Source organism: Silurus aristotelis (genome assembly GCF_946808225.1).
Source record: "Silurus aristotelis genome assembly, chromosome: 6".
Taxonomy (NCBI): Eukaryota; Metazoa; Chordata; class Actinopteri; order Siluriformes; family Siluridae; genus Silurus; species Silurus aristotelis.
The window spans coordinates 26,335,981-26,358,736 of NC_139579.1; the positions used below are offsets into that span (position 1 = coordinate 26,335,981).

General features: G+C 36.4%; 1 protein-coding gene across 7 annotated transcripts in view; it reads left to right on the forward strand.

Annotated features, from left to right (window-relative positions):
• Positions 1–22,756, forward strand: part of rbks (ribokinase) — a 45,303-nt gene that overhangs the window by 20,194 nt on the left and 2,353 nt on the right. For all 7 annotated transcript variants that reach the window (XM_083544838.1, XM_083544842.1, XM_083544839.1 and 4 more), the window contains 2 exons: positions 9,571–9,662; positions 13,497–13,685. In XM_083544838.1, coding sequence (XP_083400964.1) covers positions 9,571–9,662; positions 13,497–13,685 — 281 coding nt within the window. The remainder of the gene's footprint in view (positions 1–9,570; positions 9,663–13,496; positions 13,686–22,756) is intronic.

Here is a 22,756-nt window from a genome sequence, read left to right on the forward strand (position 1 = left end):
TCAATGTTGAGAAAGCAGCTGATAAGCAATAAACATTGACGTGTTAAAATTTACTTTAAACATTTTAATCATTACCATGATGAATACATGATTGACTTTCCCAGTTTCAAACTTTTCCCCAAACAGTACAGTAAATGCAAATGGTGGCACATGAGGTCTCAGAAGTGCCTCTGTTTCATTCTTGCTCAACCAATCATTTGTTGTTAAGAATTTATATTTATTTATTTATTTATTTATGGTATAAAGGGAGTGTGTGAGTGTAGGTATGTGTGTTTGTGCATGAACTGAAAACTGACATCGATAGTCAATTTATCTTGTAGTGTATTTATGTTGTAGTTCCTATTTAAAAATCACTGTATTAAATCAAATTCAAACTTTGTCACATAAACATCCATACAGAGTACGAAAAGCTTTTTTACGACTGTCCAACATGAAAGCAGGAAAAATAGACATAAAATATAAGGATAAAAAATTTTATCAATACAATAAGTATATTAAATGTATAGTATAACTAAAAAGTATAGCAATAAGGTTAAAAATTATATATATATATATATATATATATATATATATATATATATATATATATATATATATATATATATATATATATATATATATAAAACTGTGGAACCTCAATACTCGTGACCTTGATAGTTCTCACGAGTAACTCGCGAAAAATCTGATAGTTTGCGAAGTTCGGAGTAACATTTCAAAACAGAGTTTGTACTAATAAATGACATAAAAAAATTTAAAAAACTATTTTATTATTCAATTATTCATTTAAAGTAGTAAATAAAACATTTATGACAAGAAATTCACAATTTTTGTTGAGTTTACAGTAAAGTACATGTACAATTCCCCTTGAAAAAAGAGAGAGTCAAAACCTCATATATATATATATATATATATATATATATATATATATATATATATATATATATATATATATATATACACAAAATGCACATTTGTCCTTAAAGTGTCCATGTTTTGGTATAAGGTGACATGACACTGTTCTGTGCCAGTACCGAAAATAATTCTTCAGCGAAGGAAAAGTGAGACGGAGAGAGAAGTCCAGGTACTAGTTGCTGGGTGTGTCCTGGTTTAGACACCGAATGGCCTGCGGGAAGAAGCTTCTTCTCATTTTCTCTTATTACAAGTAAATGTATTAATACATTTAATCATATTTTTATTACTATAGAATATATATACTAAATATCAGTGGTGGGCCGTGCATTTGGTACCTGGGCCTTCAGTAAAGACTTACCCGAATTAATCCAACTCTTCATACCACCACTATCACATCGCGACTATATAAACCATCAATAATATACAAAAACGCAATATAAAATGTGTGGCATTATATCTATATTTCAATATTTGTCTAATAACAAGACAAGAAATAAAAAGTTTAATAAAATACAATATACTCATCCGAGATGCAGACTCAAAATTTGCACCGCTCCCCAGAGGCTGTATCCAATGATACGGATGTATTCACTGGTCTGGAAATGGTGAACAAACCCTTTCCCGAGTTAACACAAGCTAGCTAGCTTCAGAGTTGGCCGACCTCCTCACAATGTCTACCTTTTCTTAAAAAATGTATTTTTAAGTGTGTCTGAGACCAAATCAATTTCTCTTCCTCCATAGGCATTAAAAAAGTTGCACTCAGATGTATTAATGTGTGCAGAGCTACAGACGTGTTTTGCCAGTCAAACTTGGCTGTAACAGTTTAGCTCTGACCAACCAATCAGAAAAGGAAAAAATTCTGTTTCAGCTAGCTGGCCCTGTGAGGCAAATATGAAATCTGATTGGTTAAAGAAACAGACCCATTGATAATATTCTCTATGGTAAAAAAAAGTCCAGCAGTACAGACTTTGAAGGCACTGGACAGATTAAATTGACATGTCAGCACATAGAGGCTGAAATCTGATTGGACAAAAAAATCTAACATCCACATACACGTACTGGAAGCAGTGCAGCCAAGAGAAACGCTATGAAATCAAGAAAATAAACTGTTGGGAATAAATTAATACAATTTCATGGAACAAATATTAGAATTTAGGTTGTAAATGTAGGTCAGTGCTTCTGATAGTGCTTCAAAATTGGTGCTAGGGAACTAAGAACATATTGCACATAATATTATATTGCACATACTGTAATATGATATTGCACATGATGTAATATTGCACATGGTATGGTATTGCACATTGTTTGATGTTGATCTTGTGATAAATAATTTTGCAATGTTAACATTAAAAATATATATATTTTCTCTGTCCTTTTAACCTCACTGCAATTGGGCCATGCTAAAAAAAATAAAAATAAAGAAAAGGGAGTATTAATTATTAATTAACAAATGGCATATACCTTTGTCATTTCCTTTTTTCGTATGTTTTTTTTCTTGTTATAGAGCTATATCAGCCTCGTTTTAATATAATTAATGATTAATTTTTCATAATATACTTTTTAATAATATATACAGAAAACATGCCCGAACTTAAACTATGCCATATATGAAAAGAAGGCAAAAAGGGGAAACAATTACACTGACACAGATCTTAATTTCTAACATTATAATAACATTTTTATGTTTTATTTTTAAGCTGCAAATAATTTGGCAATACTTCTCTATGTGACCAGGCTTTCAGACTAATGAACCTGAAAAAATTGTAAACTGAGATGCAAACTAAATCACAGCAGCCTATTAGGCTGCAGCCTAATTTGGAAAAACTTCAGAAGGACCAGGTTCATGTCGCTCATTAGAGGTAAATAATATTGCAAGCATATAGCTGTACTGCTTATTGCCTGAATAGCTGAATAGCTGCATCAGGCATTGGACTCTATTGTGCTATAGGTTTTATTGAACTAGAAAAAAATAAAACTGCATTAGTTAGGCTGTTTACAGAGTCATTTTCTTTTTCTCTTATGTATAATATTTGTTTCTAAATATTATAATAAATGAAGGGGGCCATAGTAATGCAACATTAGCCCATGGCCATCAATTAAATTTGTTGTCTTTCATAGAAAAAACTGCTACAGGCAAATAACAAATACAAATAAGTATGCAGTCTGTTTGGTTGTCTACAACTTAAATGTGCACACAGTTGAAGACATGTTTAAATTATAACAATTGTGAATTCGTTTGTGGTTGGTTTGCACCACCCCCTCCTCCGCTCCAATCATTTTTCAATAAAAAGATTCAAATATGTATATTTTACAGTTTATCTTATTAAAGGGATTCCAAGAAGTATTCACATATAACAAATCCAATCATGAATCCAACAGAAAACGATTTGTCATGACTCTTTGGATCTACAGAGATGATCCGAAGGAGACAGGGGAAAAGCTGGCATAGTTTGAAAAGAAATGTCAAGAAGAATGGGCCAAGCGGAGATAGAAGAGATGTAGCAGATATAATTGGGATTTCAGAAAGCTGCTCAAAAGAAACAAAAAAAGACATTACAGGTAGTCAAAAAGCAGAAGTGGAAATACGGGATATTATCGAATATTAAATCATATTTTCAAACTGGGATGCAACTGTCATTTTGATTTTATTTACTATGAACTATGATCTAATTTTGTCTATTTTAACTCCATGTCATGGTCCCTGTTAATGAAGTTCTGCTTACAGGATTTTCCCACAGCGCGAACAGCGCAGATGTAGACAGATAAGATTAGCGCCGAATAAAGCAGGAAACAGGAAATCCTACTTAACATGTGCAGACGTTATTAACACCGTATCTAATCGGGTACCCGCCGAATAGAAAAATGCCCTCGTCTCGGGTATTTGGAGATGCACCATGGCATTGCTCGTGCACAGATGGGCACCGCAGATGGTCTCCCACATCCCCCCCGCCATCACACTCCGATAGTCGTCACCTCAAAACCACCCCAAAACACGCCAATGACAACGTCGTCGTCTTAGCAGATCATATCAAGTATTGAGAAATGGGCTATTCGCCTAGATTATGTGGATATCACTCAGGATGAGTTTGTCAGGCTGGTGACGTGTGTGAATAGCGCTTCTCCAGGCTCAGATTACGCACATGCCACCTCCACAAACTTGCTCGAGTAAAAATGGTCTTTTGTTCTGTCGACGCACTTGTCATTAATTGATAATGGCAAGTTTGTGACGATGGATAAAGGATTTACGCACTAATGTACTCCTTCTGATAGCTCGGAAACCAGAAGCAAAAGCATCTTTTCTCATATACTAGTTTCCAGCAGTGTTCCAATGTACGTATTAGAAACAGCAAATGCTGGATATGGAGTTCCGGGGATGCTGATTTACCACTGAGAATTAGAACAAATAGATAGATAGCGATCTACTAGGCATCGATGGTGGAATTTTTAAGCTTCAGAAGCTGATCTTTTTGAGCTGAATTTTACAGATGAGGTGCCGAGAGCTGCACAGACTACAAAGTCCTGTTGCACCTCTGCAATATGCAAGCAAAGAATTATTTAAACTAGTGAATTAAGGAAAAAATATATATTCCCGATTCCGAGAAATGAAATCGATGACCGTAAGCACTGGCTCTAACTTGAAAACATGCAGAATATTTGCAAGGCTGTGGTGCACAAGCACAAGACCAACAAAAGCTTCACAAAGAGACATACAGAGACCAGAACGACAAATGGGGAGCTTAACAAGACATAACAAGACACATGTGAGGGTGTTTAGTTTGACAGTCAGGAGACACGTGACAGTCATGAGACATGCAAGGGGCTGATAAGTGATGTAGTTTTTTGACAATTTTGGCATATTCATGACAGATAAAGCAAGGGAAGTGGTAGCTCAGTGGTTAACATCTGAAGGAAGTGAATAGAAATCAGAGCAAGCTGCTACTGCTGGGCCAATGTGCAAGGCTCTTAACCAGTCAACTATTCAGTTGTAAGTTCCTCTGCCAAATGCCGTGAATGTAAATATGTGGATATTTAGATTTACGGCATTTGGTAGACGCCTATATCGAGAGCGACTTCATCTCATTCATACAACTTAGCAGCAATGGGGTAAGAGGTGAGGGGTCCAGGAGGGGCAACTTGGTGCGGTTAGGGTTTGACCTCACAACCTTCAGATCCAAAGTCCAATGCCCTAACCACTAAGCTACCATCTTCCTATTTCCTACTTGAAGCGAACCATATTGTGGGAATCTATGCATCATTAAAAATATATGATTGAGAATATATGATAAAAAATTGTATGGAAGACTAAGAAGCCATTTATTAGAATTTATTTTTTCTTTCTTGCTTTCTTGCGATTATTATTAAATTTTTTTTACCATAACAAAAGGTGTTTTCTCATGATCTCGACATAACGAGTAGAGTTGTGTTTTCATTATTACGACTTAACGATTATATACTTATCACCATCATACAGTTCAGCATCAGTTCACCAGCAAGCAGAACATTTAGAGAGGAATAAATAATGGAAGAAACTACTGACTCGAACACAACACCTGTGGCCTTATTTGCGTTATTTTCTTTAAATAGTTCAAAAGAAGGTTTTGGGCTCGTGATAATTTGAATAGATATCAGTCAGTGTTTGACTCTTTAATATCATTCTATTAATAGGTCGCTGTTCTGAGAGTAACATCAGAGCCTTTTCACATAAACTGAGTTGATTAAGTAAAGAGTCTTGTGGCGAAAATGATCATAGGAACATTATAGCTATAATAAACCATAGTACTTTGGATACTTAAGAACATTTAAAGACAAATACTTTTTTACTATTATTAAAGTCATATTTTACCTGGTGTATCTCTACTTTTACTCTGCATGGTTTGTGAAGTTCATCACCACTGCTGACTGACAACTTACACATACAGTGAGGAAAATAAGTATTTGAACACCCTGCTATTTTGCAAGTTCTCCCACTTAGAAATCATGGAGGGGTCTGAAATTGTCATCGTAGGTGCATGTCCTCTGTGAGAGACATAATCTAAAAAAAAAAATCCAGAAATCACAATGTATGATTTTTAAACTATTTGTTTGTATGATACAGCTGCAAATAAGTATTTGAACACCTGAGAAAGTCAATGTTAATATTTGGTACAGTAGCATTTGTTTGAGGTCAAACGTTTCCTGTAGTTTTTCACCAGGTTTGCACACACTGCAGGAGGGATTTTGGCCCACTCCTCCACACAGATCTTCTCTAGATCAGTCAGGTTTCTGGCCTGTCGCTGAGAAACACGGAGTTTGAGCTTCCTCCAAAGATTCTCTATTGGGTTTAGGTCTGGAGACTGGCTAGGCCACGCCAGAACCTTGATATGCTTCTTACAGAGCCACTCCTTGGTTATCCTGGCTGTGTGCTTCGGGTCATTGTCATGTTGGAAGACCCAGCCTCGACCCATCTTAAATGCTCTAACTGAGGGAAGGAGGTTGTTCCCCAAATCTCGCAATACATGGCCCCGGTCATCCTCTTCTTAATACAGTGCAGTTGCCCTGTCCCATGTGCAGAAAAACACCCCCAAAGCATGATGCTACCACCCCCATGCTTCACAGTAGGGATGGTGTTCTTGGGATGGTACTCATCATTCTTCTTCCTCCAAACACGTTTAGTGAAATTATGACCCAAAAGTTCTATTTTGGTCGCATCTGACCACATGACTTTCTCCCATGACTCCTCTGGATCATCCAAATGGTCATTGGCAAACTTAAGACGTGCCTGGACATATGGTGGTTTAAGCAGGGGAACCTTCCGTGCCATGCATGATTTCAAACCATGACGTCTTAGTGTATTACCAACAGTAACCTTGGAAACGGTGGTCCCAGCTCTTTTCAGGTCATTGACCAGCTCCTCCCGTGTAGTTCTGGGTTGATTTCTCACCTTCCTTAGGATCATTGAGACCCCACGAGGTGAGATCTTGCATGGAGCCCCAGTCTGAGGGAGATTGACAGTCATGTTTAGCTTCTTCCATTTTCTAATGATTGCTCCAACAGTGGACTTTTTTTCACCAAGCTGCTTGGCAATTTCCCCGTAGCCCTTTCCAGCCTTGTGGAGGTGTACAATTTTGTCTCTAGTGTCTTTGGACAGCTCTTTGGTCTTGGCCATGTTAGTAGTTGGATTCTTACTGATTGTATGGGGTGGACAGGTGTCTTTATGCAGCTAACGACCTCAAACAGGTGCATCTAATTTAGAATAATAAATGTAGTGTAGGTAGACATTGGTCATAAATCTTTCAACAATACAGAACAATTTGTGATCATCATAGATCCAGCATCAGCTTCTCCATGCCAGGGCCTTTAAACACTCGGCATCTACTTCTCCATGATCATCCATAGGTCCATAATCTTCACGAGGTGGGACGTGACTGGAGCTGGCCAAACCTCAGGAAGCCTCGGGATGGGGAGAGAAAGAGAAGCAGTGGAGAGGAATTAGCGTAGCTGCTGTTCATGATATTAACAGCACAAGTTGATAATGTGCATGTGATCAGATGTTCTGGAGCACAAGGTTGTGATGTGATGTGCGTGATGTGTGTTATGTGTAGGCTTTGCTAAAAAGATATGTTTTTAATCTACACTTAAACTGGGAGAGTGTATCTGAACCCCGAACACTGTCAGGAAGACTATTCCAGAGTTTAGGAGCTAAATGTGAAAATGCTCTACCGCCTTTAGTGGACTTTGCTATTCTAGGAACTACTAGAAGCCCAGAGTTTTGAGATCTCAGGGAGCGTGACGGATTGTAGCGTGTTAAGAGACTGGATAGATACATGGGAGCCAAACCATTTAGTGCTTTACAAGTGATGTCACCCATATGAGGATGGGTTCCCCTTTGAGTCTGGTTCCTCTCAAGGTTTCTTTCTCATATCATCTAAGGGAGTTTTTCCTTGCCACTGTCGCCACGGCTGCTCATCAGGGACAAACGCACACCATTCACCTTCACTGTTGTTTTCTGTAAAGCTGCTTTGAGACAATGTCTGTTGTGAAAAGCGCTATACAAATAAACTTGACTTGACTTGACTTGACATTTTAAAGGCAGACTAACAGGTCTTTGAGGGTCAGAATTCTAGCTGATAGACAGGTGTTCAAATACTTATTTGCAGCTGTATCATACAAATAAATAGTTTAAAAATCATATATTGTGATTTCTGGATTTTTTTTTTTAGATTATGTCTCTCACAGTGGACATGCACCCACGATGACAATTTCAGACCCCTCCATGATTTCTAAGTGGGAGAACTTGCAAAATAGCAGGGTGTTCAAATACTTATTTTCCTCACTGTAAGTGTCCAACGCTTGAGAAGAAAGTTATCATTCACAAGACTTGAGAATTTCTCATGATACAATTAGGTCCATTTTCCATTGAGATCACGAGAAAATTGAATCTTGATTACGAGTAAAAAACTTTTGTTCACTAGATTTTAATATTTTAAAGCATGGCCTTCTAGGACTTCCATAAAATTCAGCATTTAAGGCAAATAAATCTTGGAGGTCATTAAGCTATAATTATAAATATTAATCTGCAAGTCATTCAGTGTTTTTTGGGTTTCCTTTTTTTAATAAGAACCACTCGCAACCAAGTACACTTTCCGTTTCTTTTTCCCTTCTCATACGCACTTCATTCCACATGTCGACTTTTCCTTTAATGGGCTTGATTTTCTGTTAATTGCTTCATTTCTGGTGACTAAATCGTTGTGTTTCTAACGTGTAGGGAATAAAGGTCTCATAATGAAACTTAACTACGAGGGGGAAAGTTTGTATTGATCAAGGAATGTATGTTAGTCTCAGCAGTAAGTATGAGCAACTGAAAGCTTAGCTCTTAGACATGACTCATTGGCACGGTAACCCCCCACAACCCCCTTGCACTCCAAGAATTGGTCCCGTGCATGTCAGAACACTAGATGTATGTAAAATCACCTTTAATGTGGAGGAAAATGTATTAGTTGACTTCTCTGAGAGGAGATACGAGAAGAAAGATGTATGCATGGTGTGATCAGTGTTTTTTTTTTTTTTTCTATGACTCTATGGTTTCATTCTGTGCAGTGTGTCATGTATGAGCTCAGAAAGTGAGATCTAGCGAGAATACATTAAAGGAAGACTGCGGCATGACGCATGAACTTAGATCAAAGTACAAAAAAAAGTTTTTCAGGCTGCTTGATTGTCATAGCAATGGGATTATATGCAAAAGGTGAGTGTGATCTGGAAGATAAGGGAAATGCGACACTGGCAACGGCGTTAATATTTCGATATCTTGACGTGTAGGTGATGTGTGTCAGGTTTCAGTTTAGAAATGAGACGTCATCCGGTGCAGGGGAAGGGTGTCAATGTTTTGTGGTTCACGGCGCACTCTTATAGCTCAAGTTGGTTATTACTTGGTATTTACATCATTCTGAAACTAGCATTCACTAAGGGGAGGGCATAAGCTCGAGATCAAGTGAAATCGTATGCAAGTTTCACAGTGAGTGCAGTGTGACGTGAAAGGGAAGGCTTTGTCTTCGTATGTTCTGCCGTTTCCTCGTAAGTCATATCAGTATTGTAGTTAAGGACTTTGCTGAAATGAACAAGTAGCAGGAACGATCTTCGAATGACCTTTCACACATTTTTTTTTTCCTTCATCACCTACAGTGAAGACCATCTTTAACCCCGCCCCTGCTTTTCCAGACCTTCACAACGACTTCTACAAGGAATCAGACTTTTTCTGCTGCAATGAGTCTGAGGTGAAAGCACACACACAATAGAAATATGACTCACTATTTGACTTTCCCAAATAGAACTTGTCCATTCCTATGTAGAAGTGCTTACACTTAAGTATCATTAGAATTAAACTCCTAAATTGAAATCCTGTGAGAAAGACAGTCAGGACATTCGATTGGAGGTTAGAGACTGGAGGTGAGCATTAGGCTCAGGATTTCATAGTGAACCTAGGGTTTTTTTCCTTTCATGCCGGGGGTAAGTGAGTGGTAAAACCCTTCTGCTTTAGGCCACACCCACTATCGGTTCTTGTTACAGATATTTGCAGCAGAAAAAAATATTAATATTAATTTAAAATGTTAATAATTTAAATGTTGGCTCTCTAGTATAAAAAAAAATACAAAAAATAAAAAACCAAACATATACTGTATATATATATATATATATATGTTTTTGTTTGTTTGTTTTGTTTTTAAACCAAGGAGTCCCTATACTGTCATACATGTATTGGGGATTTTGCCATCCTGTTCACTGCCAACACGGTAGTTTTTCTTCGTCTGCTTACATTTACACATAGATGTACACTGTGTTCTTGTTAATATAGGACTAGGATGTCTGGAAATTTATTGAATTTAAATGCATTTCCCCTCCAAGTCTGGAAAATTATGGAAATTTAGAAAACTTTTTAAAAAAAAAAGTATGGAAAATGAAGACAAAAACATTTTCAAATTATTGATTGCACTGAGACACATTTCATGTGTTTCCTCGTCATGATACAGTTAATAACAGCAATAAGTAGTTAAAAAAGTTGAAAGTTTTGGTGTGTTTTCTGAAGGAATGAAAAGAACAGATGAATGTAGGATATTAGATTCACAATGCTAAAAAATGCAAGGTTTTACATACTGTTTACATGGCCAATTGACTAATGTGAATAATAAGCAATGACTATAATTTTTTCAGTAATTGTTTACTGTGCTTTGTTACATTTGAGAATTTTGAGAAAGGTATTTAGGGAATAAGTAAGGAATAAAACTTCTGTAATAGAAAAATTATAATTTACATAATTTATAATGTAGTTAGAGAGAAATGTGTTGCCATGATAAAGCTTTTTTGTGTTTATTTATTTATTTATTTATTTATTTAGTCATTCAATAGAAATGTGTGCAAAAGTGGTTTATTCCTTTTATACCACAGCAATTTACTTGTAAATTTTTTATTTATTTATTGTGGCAAATCGGTAATTTGTTTCCTGCCACTTTTTTCTATGTCTAAAACAAAAAAAAACTGAAAAAACAGGAAATATAAAATTGTTCCCATGATGAAAGACTTGAATATGTGCAGTGGTGGTGATGCACATCCCAGTGAACTTGTTACTACTGAACCAATAATTCATTGGAAGCTGTTTCTGACAAATCAGATGCAAGAAAGTTGTATAATCTAATCAAAAAATCTAATAATTGCTAGTATAGTTAGAAATAAAGTAAATAAAGTTAATACAACTATTTGAAGCTGATACGATTCTTTGTTAGGATTTTAAAACTTCAAACCACGTGTTGTAAGCGACAATTATAAACAGGCTCTGCTACCAGGTCATGACCTGCACAGTGATAACAAAACACCACGCCAAACAGTTATTTTCTTGTCGTCTTTGTGAGAAATACTTGATCGGGGGAGGGGGGGTCGCCTTCTCCCACTTACGGTAACTGGTATGTTTGGAGACGCCCACTCTCACACCTCAGCTGAATGAGCTGACAGATGAAGGCATGGATTGATGGGAAGCAGTTAAAGAAAAGAGCACACTGGGGAAGACAGATGTGTGACTGGTGAGTCACACTGTCCTGGAGCTAAAGAGCTACGACTGCGACCTGGAGTGCTCAATGAGACCAACTTTGATGTGGCCGAGAGGCTTGAGAGGGGAAAAATGTACAGGTGGGACATGAAAGTAAGAGCTCGCAGTCCACATCGGCGAAAATCTCAGCCTTCTTGCTCTTAGTCATGCTTTCATCCGATGCCTTTAGTTGGTAGTGAAAGGTAAATAATTGAGAACACACCGAAGATGAAGATGAATCAGCCTGGGAAGATGAGTAATCTGAGTGTTGCTCTGTTCTGGAAGGCAGCCATGGGAGGGTAACATAACTAAAATACATAAATATTAAAAGGTTACTTTCTGCCCTCAATTAAGCATCTCTCAGGCTCAACTTAGGTCATTCAAGCTATGCTATTTAGAGTCCAGAATCATAACAGAGAAAAGTGAGCATGAATAGCTTTGGGCTAGTGAGTTCAAATCTCTGAAATGCAAGAATGGTACTGCTGAGTGTATGAGTATGAGACTTATCCTGTACCTGAGCAGGGTAGTGGTATGGTGTTCCCTTGTTACTATTTTCCTGTGAGACTTTTCACAGTGTTCTGCAAAACTTGACAATAAAGGCAAAATAAATCTGCTTTTATTAAAGATTTCGTTTTCATGATAATAATATTTCCTGCCATTTGCACTTTAATAAGCATAAATATTTTTTCAAAACCGGTCTGGATCTGTTTTTATTATATATGTTTTTATTTTTTCCTACCTTGTTTTAACTTTCTTCCTGCAAGGTTCTGTTTAAAACATTGCTAGCAATGAATCACTGGCTTTCCTCAAGAATTTATTGAATTTTGAGGATAACTATGTGCCATGTGCACGTAATCAGATTCCAGCTGTCAAAATGTCTCCTGTGCTATTAGATCTTTACCAGTACACAGAAGGGCTCTTACTGTACTGAGTGCACTTTAAAACTTTCAAACACTTCAAGAAAAAGGTCTTAATAACTTGAAGTTTATTAAACAGAAATGAAATGACTGAATCGTTGATCATTTCTTATTTTTGAACCAGCGTTAGTGTGAACACAGATCAGATAGCTTGAGACATAATGTGGATGATGCTGAAAATCTAATTCAAAACTCATTTCCTATTGTAAACCTATAATTATTTGATTTTAGCAATAATTGTTTTTTCCTAAGTAGATTAGGTTATAACTAAAGTGGGATATCATTTATTAAAATGAAATGAAAATGCCATTTTCTTCCTTTTTTATATTTGGAGGTAACTATAAAATATTTTATGTCTTATAACTTAAGCAGTTATTTTGCACATATTATGTTGTGTTGCAGCCTTACTCCAACATGCTGTAATATTTTTCACCAATCTATAATCCATAATGTTATATTTGATATAACAGATATAATCAGATAGAAATATGTGTTCAGACCGTATTGCTATGACACTTGAAATTTAGCTCAGATGCATTCATGTTCTCTGGTTTACCTTTGAGATGTTTCTACACTATGATTGAAGGCCACGGCCCATTTAACTAACCTTGATTTACAAAGACACAAACCTATATAAGTTCTAACAGCTGAAAATGCAAATCAGAAGGACACCAAGCCATGAGGCCAAAGGAAGTGTGTGCAGGCACAGATCTGGGAACGGCTAAAATAACTTCTGCTACATTGCAGGTTCCCAAGAGCACAGCTCTCTCCATAGTTCTTAAATGAAAGATATTTAAAAATTTGAAAAAAAAGGTGACCAAGAACCTGATGGTGATTTTGGTAAAGCTCCTGAGATCATGTGTGGAGATGGGAGATACTTGCAGAAGGTCAATCAACACCTCAACACTACACTGATTAGGGTTTTATGGTGGAGAGGGCAGCTGGAAGACACATGACAGCCTACTTGGAATTTGCAAAAAAAACTTGGATACTTGAATGTCTTTCATGTGGATATAAAATATAAATATATATATCTTCAGATGTTTCTCAAGATTAGAGTAGTTGTAATATTCCCACATGCCTTTTGACTGACACAGCACTGTTCTTTCCCCCAGGCTGAGTTGCTAACGGGGGCTCATGTAGCTTCAGTGGATGACGCAGGACGTGCAGGTCTGGAGCTGCTGAATCGTGGTTGTGCTGCAGTCATCGTTACTATGGGTCCGCAAGGCTGTGTGGTGCTTCAGGCCTCGAACCCGGATCCCAAACACATCCCTACAATTAAGGTCACCCCAGTGGACACTACGGTAAGACTACAGATTCTTATAAATGTACACTGCAGCTTGGCTAAAGTTAGAGCTTTAGGACAGACTGATGCAAGACTCAATTGAGACACAGACAGTGTAGTGGAACTGCCAAATCATCATGTAAGCTGGCAGGAAATATAAAAGTTGCATGAGCCAATTTGGGTCATCATGCCCTGTCATGCCCAGTCATGCTGAATGAAGTCAGATAACATTGCAAAATTAAGACATATGCCCTAATGGGTCATCTTGCAGAACATTTTGGATTAATCACAAATGAAAAATCCTTTTTCGAGAGTCTGCTGAGTGTTTACCCATATACTAAGTAACCCAAAGGGATTGCAATTGTCTGTAATCAACGGTCACTGGTTCCTGAAAAATCACTTCAATCCAAAATCTTACTAATCCAAAATATTAGTGAAATTAGTAGGTTGTTAGCTATAATGCAGTGTTTAAAAATGGCTTTAAGTTTGCATGTGGTTTTCTGGCTTTTGCTCCAATACCAGTCTACAAAAAAGCTGACTCATTTCACAGTGTGGCTTTGGCGTCATAACAGCTCACATTTCCTGTTCGTACAGCATACAACTGATTCCATTCCAAATTGATTAGTGTAAAATAACAATTATAGGAGAACAGTTAGAGGTCTCATACTCCACCTAAAGCAAATCCATACCTGCTTTTTGGCCAAAAAAAAAAGGAATTACTCTACAAGTAAATTTTTTATGTTATTTATGAGCTGAAAGACCTGTTTACTTGACATTGTGGTTATTATATCATGAAAGTAAGCGTGGTTTCATTAATTATGTCAGCATTATTCTCATGAATGTATTAATCCCTGAAACCTACATTCATGAAGATTCATCATGAATCACAACAATGGGATTTTTTTCGAAGAGTAGTGGGTATTACTTCATAAAAGTGTGTTTGGATGGTAGTAAAGTCTCAACGATGTGTGTTATTTTATTAGCTATTATTGTACAGTTTTTAACACTACTATAATTTCATATCAAGGCAGCCAATATCGAAATGGTGTGGTAAATACAATTATAAGCAAATATCTATTCTATAACAATTCATGAAATACATTTTATAGAAAAGGCCCTGGAAAGTAAGCATTAAGATGAACTTTACAGTAATTAGAGACATTTCACAAAGGGTTATAGGGTTGGAGAAAATGACAGTGTTTCAGGTCCACCAAATATCCAATTAGATGGCACCTTCATAGCAGCTAAATATTATATAAAGGCATGCCAGGGGAAAAAAGTTTTGTTAGACACTACTGGACTTAAAACCAGCTTGTGGCAAGAAACCCTCAATACTGGTTTGGCCTAAATATAGGGATAGTTATATTGACATGAATCTAATACTTACTGTTAATTATGGGGATCTGTGATGCTTTAGGAACCATTTTGGAATACGTGGCATCATGATAGTTAAAAAATCCTGAAAAAAATGGTTAAATTACGACAGAAGCTAGTTTTGACATGATCATAACAGTTCCTTGTCCAAAAGTCCATTGCAGGATGAGCTTACGAGAAGAGATCTGGAGGATCTACAGAGTTTTCTCACTTTGTAGAAGTGCACTTTGGAAAAATAGAAGCAGTTGACCAATGGCTAAATGTATAGATGTGGAATAATTGTACAGTTTTGTTCAGAATATGAGATTTACGAATTAAAATTTAATTATTAATATAATTAAAAGGGGGATCTGCAAGAGTGGAGGGAAAGTTTATAGGACTGTAGTGAGACCTGCGATGTTGTATGGATTAGAGACAGTGGCATTGAGTAAAAGACAGGAGGTGGAGCTGGAGGTAGCAGAGCTGAAGATGTTGAGGTTTTTGTTGGGAGTGACGACGATGGACAGGATTAGAAATGGACAATACATGTAGGACGTTTTGGAGACAAGGTGAGGGAGGTGAGATTGAGATGGTTTGGACATGTGCGGAGGAGGGACATGGGGTATATCGGTAGGAGAATGCTGAGGATGAGAGCCACGAGGAAGGAGGAAAAGAGGAAGACCAAGGAGGAGGTTTATGGATGTGGTGAGGGAAGACATGCAGGTAGTTGGTTTAAAAGAGGCAGATGTAGAGAACAGGGAGTTATGGAGACAAATGATCCGCTATGGCGACCCCTAATGGGAGAAGCCGAAAGAAGAAGAAGAAGAGTAGAATAAATGTATTTTAAAATGTGATTTCTCATATTTGAGCTAATTAAACACAAACCAAAACTATTATTTTCTTTTTTCACCCATCTTTATACAGGGTGCTGATAAATTCTGGAGCTAACAGTATGAAATGATTAATTTAGTAAAGTAAAAAATGTAAATAGTAAAATCTCTAGTAAAAAGATGACATTTTTGTCATTAATATAACCATTCAAAACACCAGAACTTCCCTGTGTTGGTAAGAACCACCCCACAGCACTCAGTGGTTTCCACACAATTGCAGCTTTGCTCCCGCGCACGTTTATTACTCATAAATCCTGACTTGTTTAACTCTTTTGGATGTCCTGATCCCTTTTCCAGTAAGTCCTCTTCCCCCCAGCTGTTAAAAAAAGAAAAAAAAGAGAGACGTGTGGGTGAATACCAGATTTTATCTAAAAGACCAAACAAGACCGGGACATGTTTCAATCTGTTTATTTTTAAGACTTTATGACAGTGTTTTTTTTTTGTTTTGTTTTGTTTTTTTATAGAGAAAATCTGGTGAATATCTGCTTTCTCTCCTTTCTTTAGTGTTTTTTTTTTCCAGATAGAAAAGCTGACTGGAGCTATCATCATCACTCAGCTATTGTGTTTGTGTTATGTACTCTGTGTGGGACGGTGTTAAAAAAAAAAAATGTGATAGGTTAAAGTTTTGCCAGAGCTTCTCAAAGCATTGAGTCATGATCCACTCCATGCCTGATCCTTCGTCCAGCACTTATTATTTCGCCACGTCAGTAAAGAATGCTACATGTTTAAATCTCAGAATGCCATACTTCACTGCTGATCTCATCCTCTGTGTTGGTATCGCCTGGACAGCAATGTGAACACAATGTGTGACTCAGGTTGTGGTGTACTGCAGCACAGCTATTTCTCATCATGGATCCTGAAATATTAGCAGTCTCGCATCGCACTAGATTAATCACCGGTCTGCTATTCTCTGCGCACCGGCCTGGAATCTGTGTACTGGACTTCGAGCAGATTCGAGTTAAAAGCATCAGCTGCTTCTCACTAGCTTCGAGAGCCAAGCTCCCGCTGTGCGATCCAAAGCCTTGTGTGCATGGCACTAGATGAGAAAAGTAGAACGTGTAAAAAGCCCACGCGTCTTTTTTACATACAGTGAAAAGTTCAGTGGCCCATGAAGTGCGGCAGATATTTCTGAACTATATCCAGGATGCCGTTTCATTGTATCACCATGAGAAGAGGCATTTACAGACACCTTTTATGCCATGGTCGGCTGTTAACACTTGGGTTTATGTTAAAGCAGTCAGAATAGGAATAAATAGGCTCCACATAGCTCCCTGGAGGGCTTATCCTGGGCTTCACAAAGTTCCCCAGAAGCAGTGCAAAGAAAAAGAAGAAGAAGAAGAAGGGCATGCATATTACAGGAAAATAATCAATGATCTGACATCACTTATATTTACAGCATTTGGCAGACGCCCTTATCAAGAGAGAACTACAACTGAGAGAAGGACCTTGTTTAAGCGCCCATCCGTGGCAGCTTGGTGGTGGGATTTGAACTTGTGACCTTCTGATCTAAAGTCCAATGCCTTAACCACTGAGCTACGATGTCATTGAGGAGTTTGTGTTTTATTCCTTTTATACACCAGCAATTTATTGACACTTACATCTGTCTAATTATTGAAGTACGAGACGTCATCATTTTTTTCATCGGGTTAGAACTACATTTAAAGTTTATTATTGTTGCCGCTGTGCAAAGTAGTGACAGTGGTGGCACTGGAGACTCCTTCCAAAAACTCTTTCTGACCAATCAGTATCAAGAGATCAATAGCACTGTAGTATAATATTATTGCCACATTTGTTAATAGTACCAATAAGCTTCACAATCACTGCATTTGATGGTGGATGTGTGTGAGCATGAAACTTAGCTGTATGTGTGTTTGTGTGTAAGTGTTTATTCAGTCTACAGGGCTGTGGGTATGTGGTGTAGGAGACTGTATGCTGACTGTAGGAGACCAGTCTTGCTGTTGTTGGTTCTTCTAATGTACAGTAGGGTCCAAAAGTCTGAAACCACATTACAAATCGGAGATTTTTAGCTAAAGCTAAAAGGATTGAGGTGATCCAAATGGTGATCTGAGGCATAACTAATTTTATTATATACCACCAAAATGCCATATATGGCTCTGCCTGGTAATAATAATTAATTTAAAGTGCATTAGCATCTTCAGGCCCACTATGGGCTAATAAAAGTCTTTTTTTTAACTAGAATACAAGGTGCTACTCATAAACACGTATTTGATCTGATTCCAGATGACAGTCCACCATCTCTTCCTCCAACTTTTATTTTCGGACTTAAATTAAACCCAGGCCTTCATTCATCATTCTACCAGCCTGTGGCTGTGAGAAAAAATCATCTGATGTGTATAAACCTTACTGCAGACTAAACGTGCTTCTCGTATCCACTGTACACACACACACACACACACACACACACACACACACACACACACACACAGATGGACAGTGGGTGGGCTGACCTAGACAACACAGCTCAAAGTGGGTCCAGACAATCCAAATCAGAAAGGCCTGAGCTCAATGACAGGGACAGGAGAAAGACCCACCACAAAGCTTCCTACATGTTTGGGGTTTACTGGAAAAAAGCAAATAAAAAAGAAAAACACATCTCCTGCTGCTGCGGTGAAAATGATGTCATCACACAGACTGATGAATGAGGCACAAGGACCACCACTGGACAACGGACAGAACAAAATTGCCTAGCTACGTGTCAGCAATGCGCTCAAACGATTTAAGGGTTGTGGATTTTCCCAGTGCTACTGTATATATACAGGCTTTACATACACATTGATCAGCCATGACATTAAACCCACCTGCCTAATAGGAGCCTAATAAACGTCCTTGTGCCTCTGACTTGTCGAAGGCATGAACTTCACAAGACCTATGATGATGTGCAATGGTATCCATCATTAGCAGCAGACTCTTGAAGTCTTGAGGTGAGGGCCTCCATGGATCAGGCCTGTTTGCCCAGCACATCCCACAGATTCTCAATCAGACTGATACCATGGGGAAAGTTGAAGTCAACAACTTGAAGAAACAGTAAGAGCCAAGAGGGTGTAAACTTTCGAACTGGATTTATCAGTGATAATTTGGTTTTGTTCTGTCTTCTGAATGTAGCTTCTAAAGGGCAATAATAATTTTAGAAAATGACACTTAGCATCCTTTTTAAAAGTTTACACCCCCTGGATCTTAATGCATTATGTGGCCTTCTTGAGAATAATTGAACGCATGTTTTGTAATAGTCACATACAAGTCCCCTGGTTGTCCTGGTGGAAAAGATGGATCTCAAAATTATAGATACGTTTGGAAAAGAGGTCAGGTATTTTTTCTTTTTCTGTGGTATAAGCAGGACAAAGGAGAAAGAACTGCTCAGGACTGCTCAAAAACCTCCATAATAACACACAGTATTATGAATCATGTATGTGTATTGGACTGGTTAATTTGTGTAAATTCAGTTAATATTGTTTTACTATTTGTGCTATATTAAATATATTCAGGGCAGTATAACTTTTTTATCATTTTGCATATTTACAATGTTGTACATAAATCTTTGACCTCAACTGTATATATTTAAAAAAATACTGTTTGTAAAAGCAGCAAATAAATTCAAGCTAACAATCTAAAATAAATAAATAAATAAATAACATTAAAAATATATTCTTTAAATTTATTCCTGAATCAAAATGTATTTATTTATTTAATAGCAGTAGTTTTAATATTAAATCAACTTCTGACACAGATCTAAAATGCTTGGATTATTATTATTTTTTTACATTAAAAAAGCTTTTAAGTGTAAAACTTCCTCGTTTAGGTTAGATAAATAAATGGTTTACAGTAGAATAAATAGTTTTAAAATAGTTTTGATTTCTTTAACTCTGCATGCAGTACAAAAATGGTGTCAGTGTTACCAGGATGGATTGAAAAAAAACATTACAATTTGTCATAATTTTGTACAAATTTTGTTTGAACGTTTTCTCATCTGTAATTGGACACTTTCTCTAAAATCAGTTGATGATACATTATAGTTTTTAATGTACAAGAATTCCATGACCTTCATCATCGACCAGTGTGAACCGTGCCTAATGACTCATACCATAGACAAGCGTGACAGTGGGATGTGTCATTCCATAAAATGCATCACATGCCTATCATCTTACCTCGTACTGTATACACACATCATCGGTTTCCACACAGGAGGTAGTGGCGGAAAAATGATCCACTTTGATGAGCAAATAAGTTTTTGTTAGACGATAGAAAGATCAATCTATCAATCAAGGCTTTGTCGGTTTATTACAGGAAGGAAAGCGTCATGGAACGGTGTCATTATCCAGCCAAACAACCTGTCTGAATTGTTTAAAAAATAAATAAATAAATAAATGATCATTTAAAAATAAATTATAATATATATATTTTTTTCTATTATTATAATTTTTTTTCTATTTTATATATATATATATATATATATATATATATATATATATATATATATATATATATATATATATAAAATGACACATTGAGATATGACTGTTTATTTTATTTGGAGGAGAATCATTATTAATAGTATGGGTGGAGGGAGTGTAGAATTTGAGTTATTCTGGGTGGAGTCGTTACCAGATGAGTGAGAAATTTTCCAGAGCTGCATGACCACGACATGGTTTAGAAACCAAATGGCTGCTTAAGGAAAACAGACTTTACCCCTGACATGCGATTTACAGTAATCTGAAAAACAAGAATTAGATTTAATGAAGAGACTCCTTGTGTGAATGATGTGAATGTGATGTGAATGTCTGATCAGGGTCAATCAGGATAATGAGTTCTGTTTTGAAAACCTTTCAGAACATTCCAGAATATTTCCTTAACCCTGTTACATGAATTTATATTCACATCTGGAATATTCCACAGGACACAATTTCAACTGAAAGTTGCATCACCTGAAGTTTCTTAAGATCATAAGAAAAATTACTGAATGTTTTATTTACTTCATTATTCATTATTACATCATAGTAATACAGTGAAATTAATTATAGATTAAAAGTATATCAATAATATCTAAAATGTATTAGGGTGACTAAAACCCTTTCTTTATTTTATAAATTGTTCATTGTTTATTAAAAGGCAAACAATAAATACAATTTAATGGCTGTCACAGGGGAAAAAAACGTTTATATGTATAAAACATTTGTTACAAAAATAAAAAAAAACATATATATATATATATATATATATATATATATATATATATATATATATATATATATATATATATATATATATATTTATATATATATATTCATATTTATATATAATTTCTTAATTTTTGTAGAATTTTTGCTGTATAATGTTTTTTTGATGTTTTTTTCCTGTATAATATATAATATAATAATATCATATATAATTTTTACATTAATTCAGTAAAAGTGTTTGTTAAATAATTGTATAAGCAGTTTACCAGTCTAAAAAATATAATTTTTTCTATATACTCATAAAGTGCTGGGACACAATGAATGAATGAAATAAAAATTACCAAAATTTCATGACCCCTATTATTAGTTTTTGATTTTCCAATAAATAATACTATATTTTTAATCATTTGAGTAAAAAAAAGTTCTTTTGATTCAGATTTGTCGCACTTTTAACATCACTGTCACTTTACTTTTTCAACTAATGTAAGAAAATAATAAAACCAGTGATCCCAAATTGGCAGGATAAACTCGTTTTTCTAAAATTGAATGTTACGAGGGATAAATGGCACCGTAATTTTGGGAAGACTTTCAGTGAATGTGAATGTCACCGCATTTGCATGTTGAGGACGGAGGCGGTGGTGGATGATGCAAGTATTGAAGGTGTGCAATAACGCTAGGGGTCTTGGGAAGAGCCATTGGTATGATTAATCAGATGAGCTTCTGAGAACTGGTGGTGGAGTCATCTGTGGTCAGTAAATTACAGCATTCCTCATCGCTTTCCCATCTGTACTCCTCCCAATCTGACTCCTCCAGACATTATATTTTATACATTTGGGGAAAAATTATTTTTTTTTTTTTTTTTTTTTTTAAGCTTATTGTCTGATAAATTGTTTGTGCAATGCTGGTAACAAATACTGATCCTAACCAGAATTTTACTGAAAGTCACTTTTGTAGAAAATGGCTTCCTCAAGGCCCTGAGCAATGATCATTCCCTCTTGCCTCGCAAAACTCCGTTCTTGTCGAACACTGACCCGTGTGACCCGTCTCCAGTTCAGGCTTGTTGTTCAATTACTCACGTTGTCCAACACCGAGCCAGATGAGAACATATGACTCAACACAATTACATCCAGTCATCCTCACGTTCTGCCATTCACAGATGGTAATGCTAATTTGCGTATTTTCTTTTAACATCTTGTGTGTTAAAAGAAAACACCACAGACACAACTTCTTTGGTCACGATTAACTTTGTAATTGAACAAAACTTTTCTAAGTACGTATTTGTTCTTAGTAGGTTTCAATAAATCGAAACCAAGAGGCTGAGTTTCTCCAACTTTAGTTTCAAGTAAATAATGGACAATTTACCTGAAACACATGAACTCCATTTATACTGAAATGTGTGTTAATGATGTGGATTCCGGTGTGAAGGTGTTGGTCAGTGGATAACAAATCTTTAAATGAGAACAGATTTTTATGCTTAAATCCTAAAACAAAGAAGCTTTTTCTCCTCAGGCGCTATTTTTCGGTTCTATTCGATATAAAAAAATCTAAAACAGAAGTAGTTGAGACGGTAAATATTGCACTCCTGGGATCAAAGCATGTGTGTAAAGCTCTGATTTATGAGAGACTTTCGAGTCTAATTACTTTATACGAGCTGA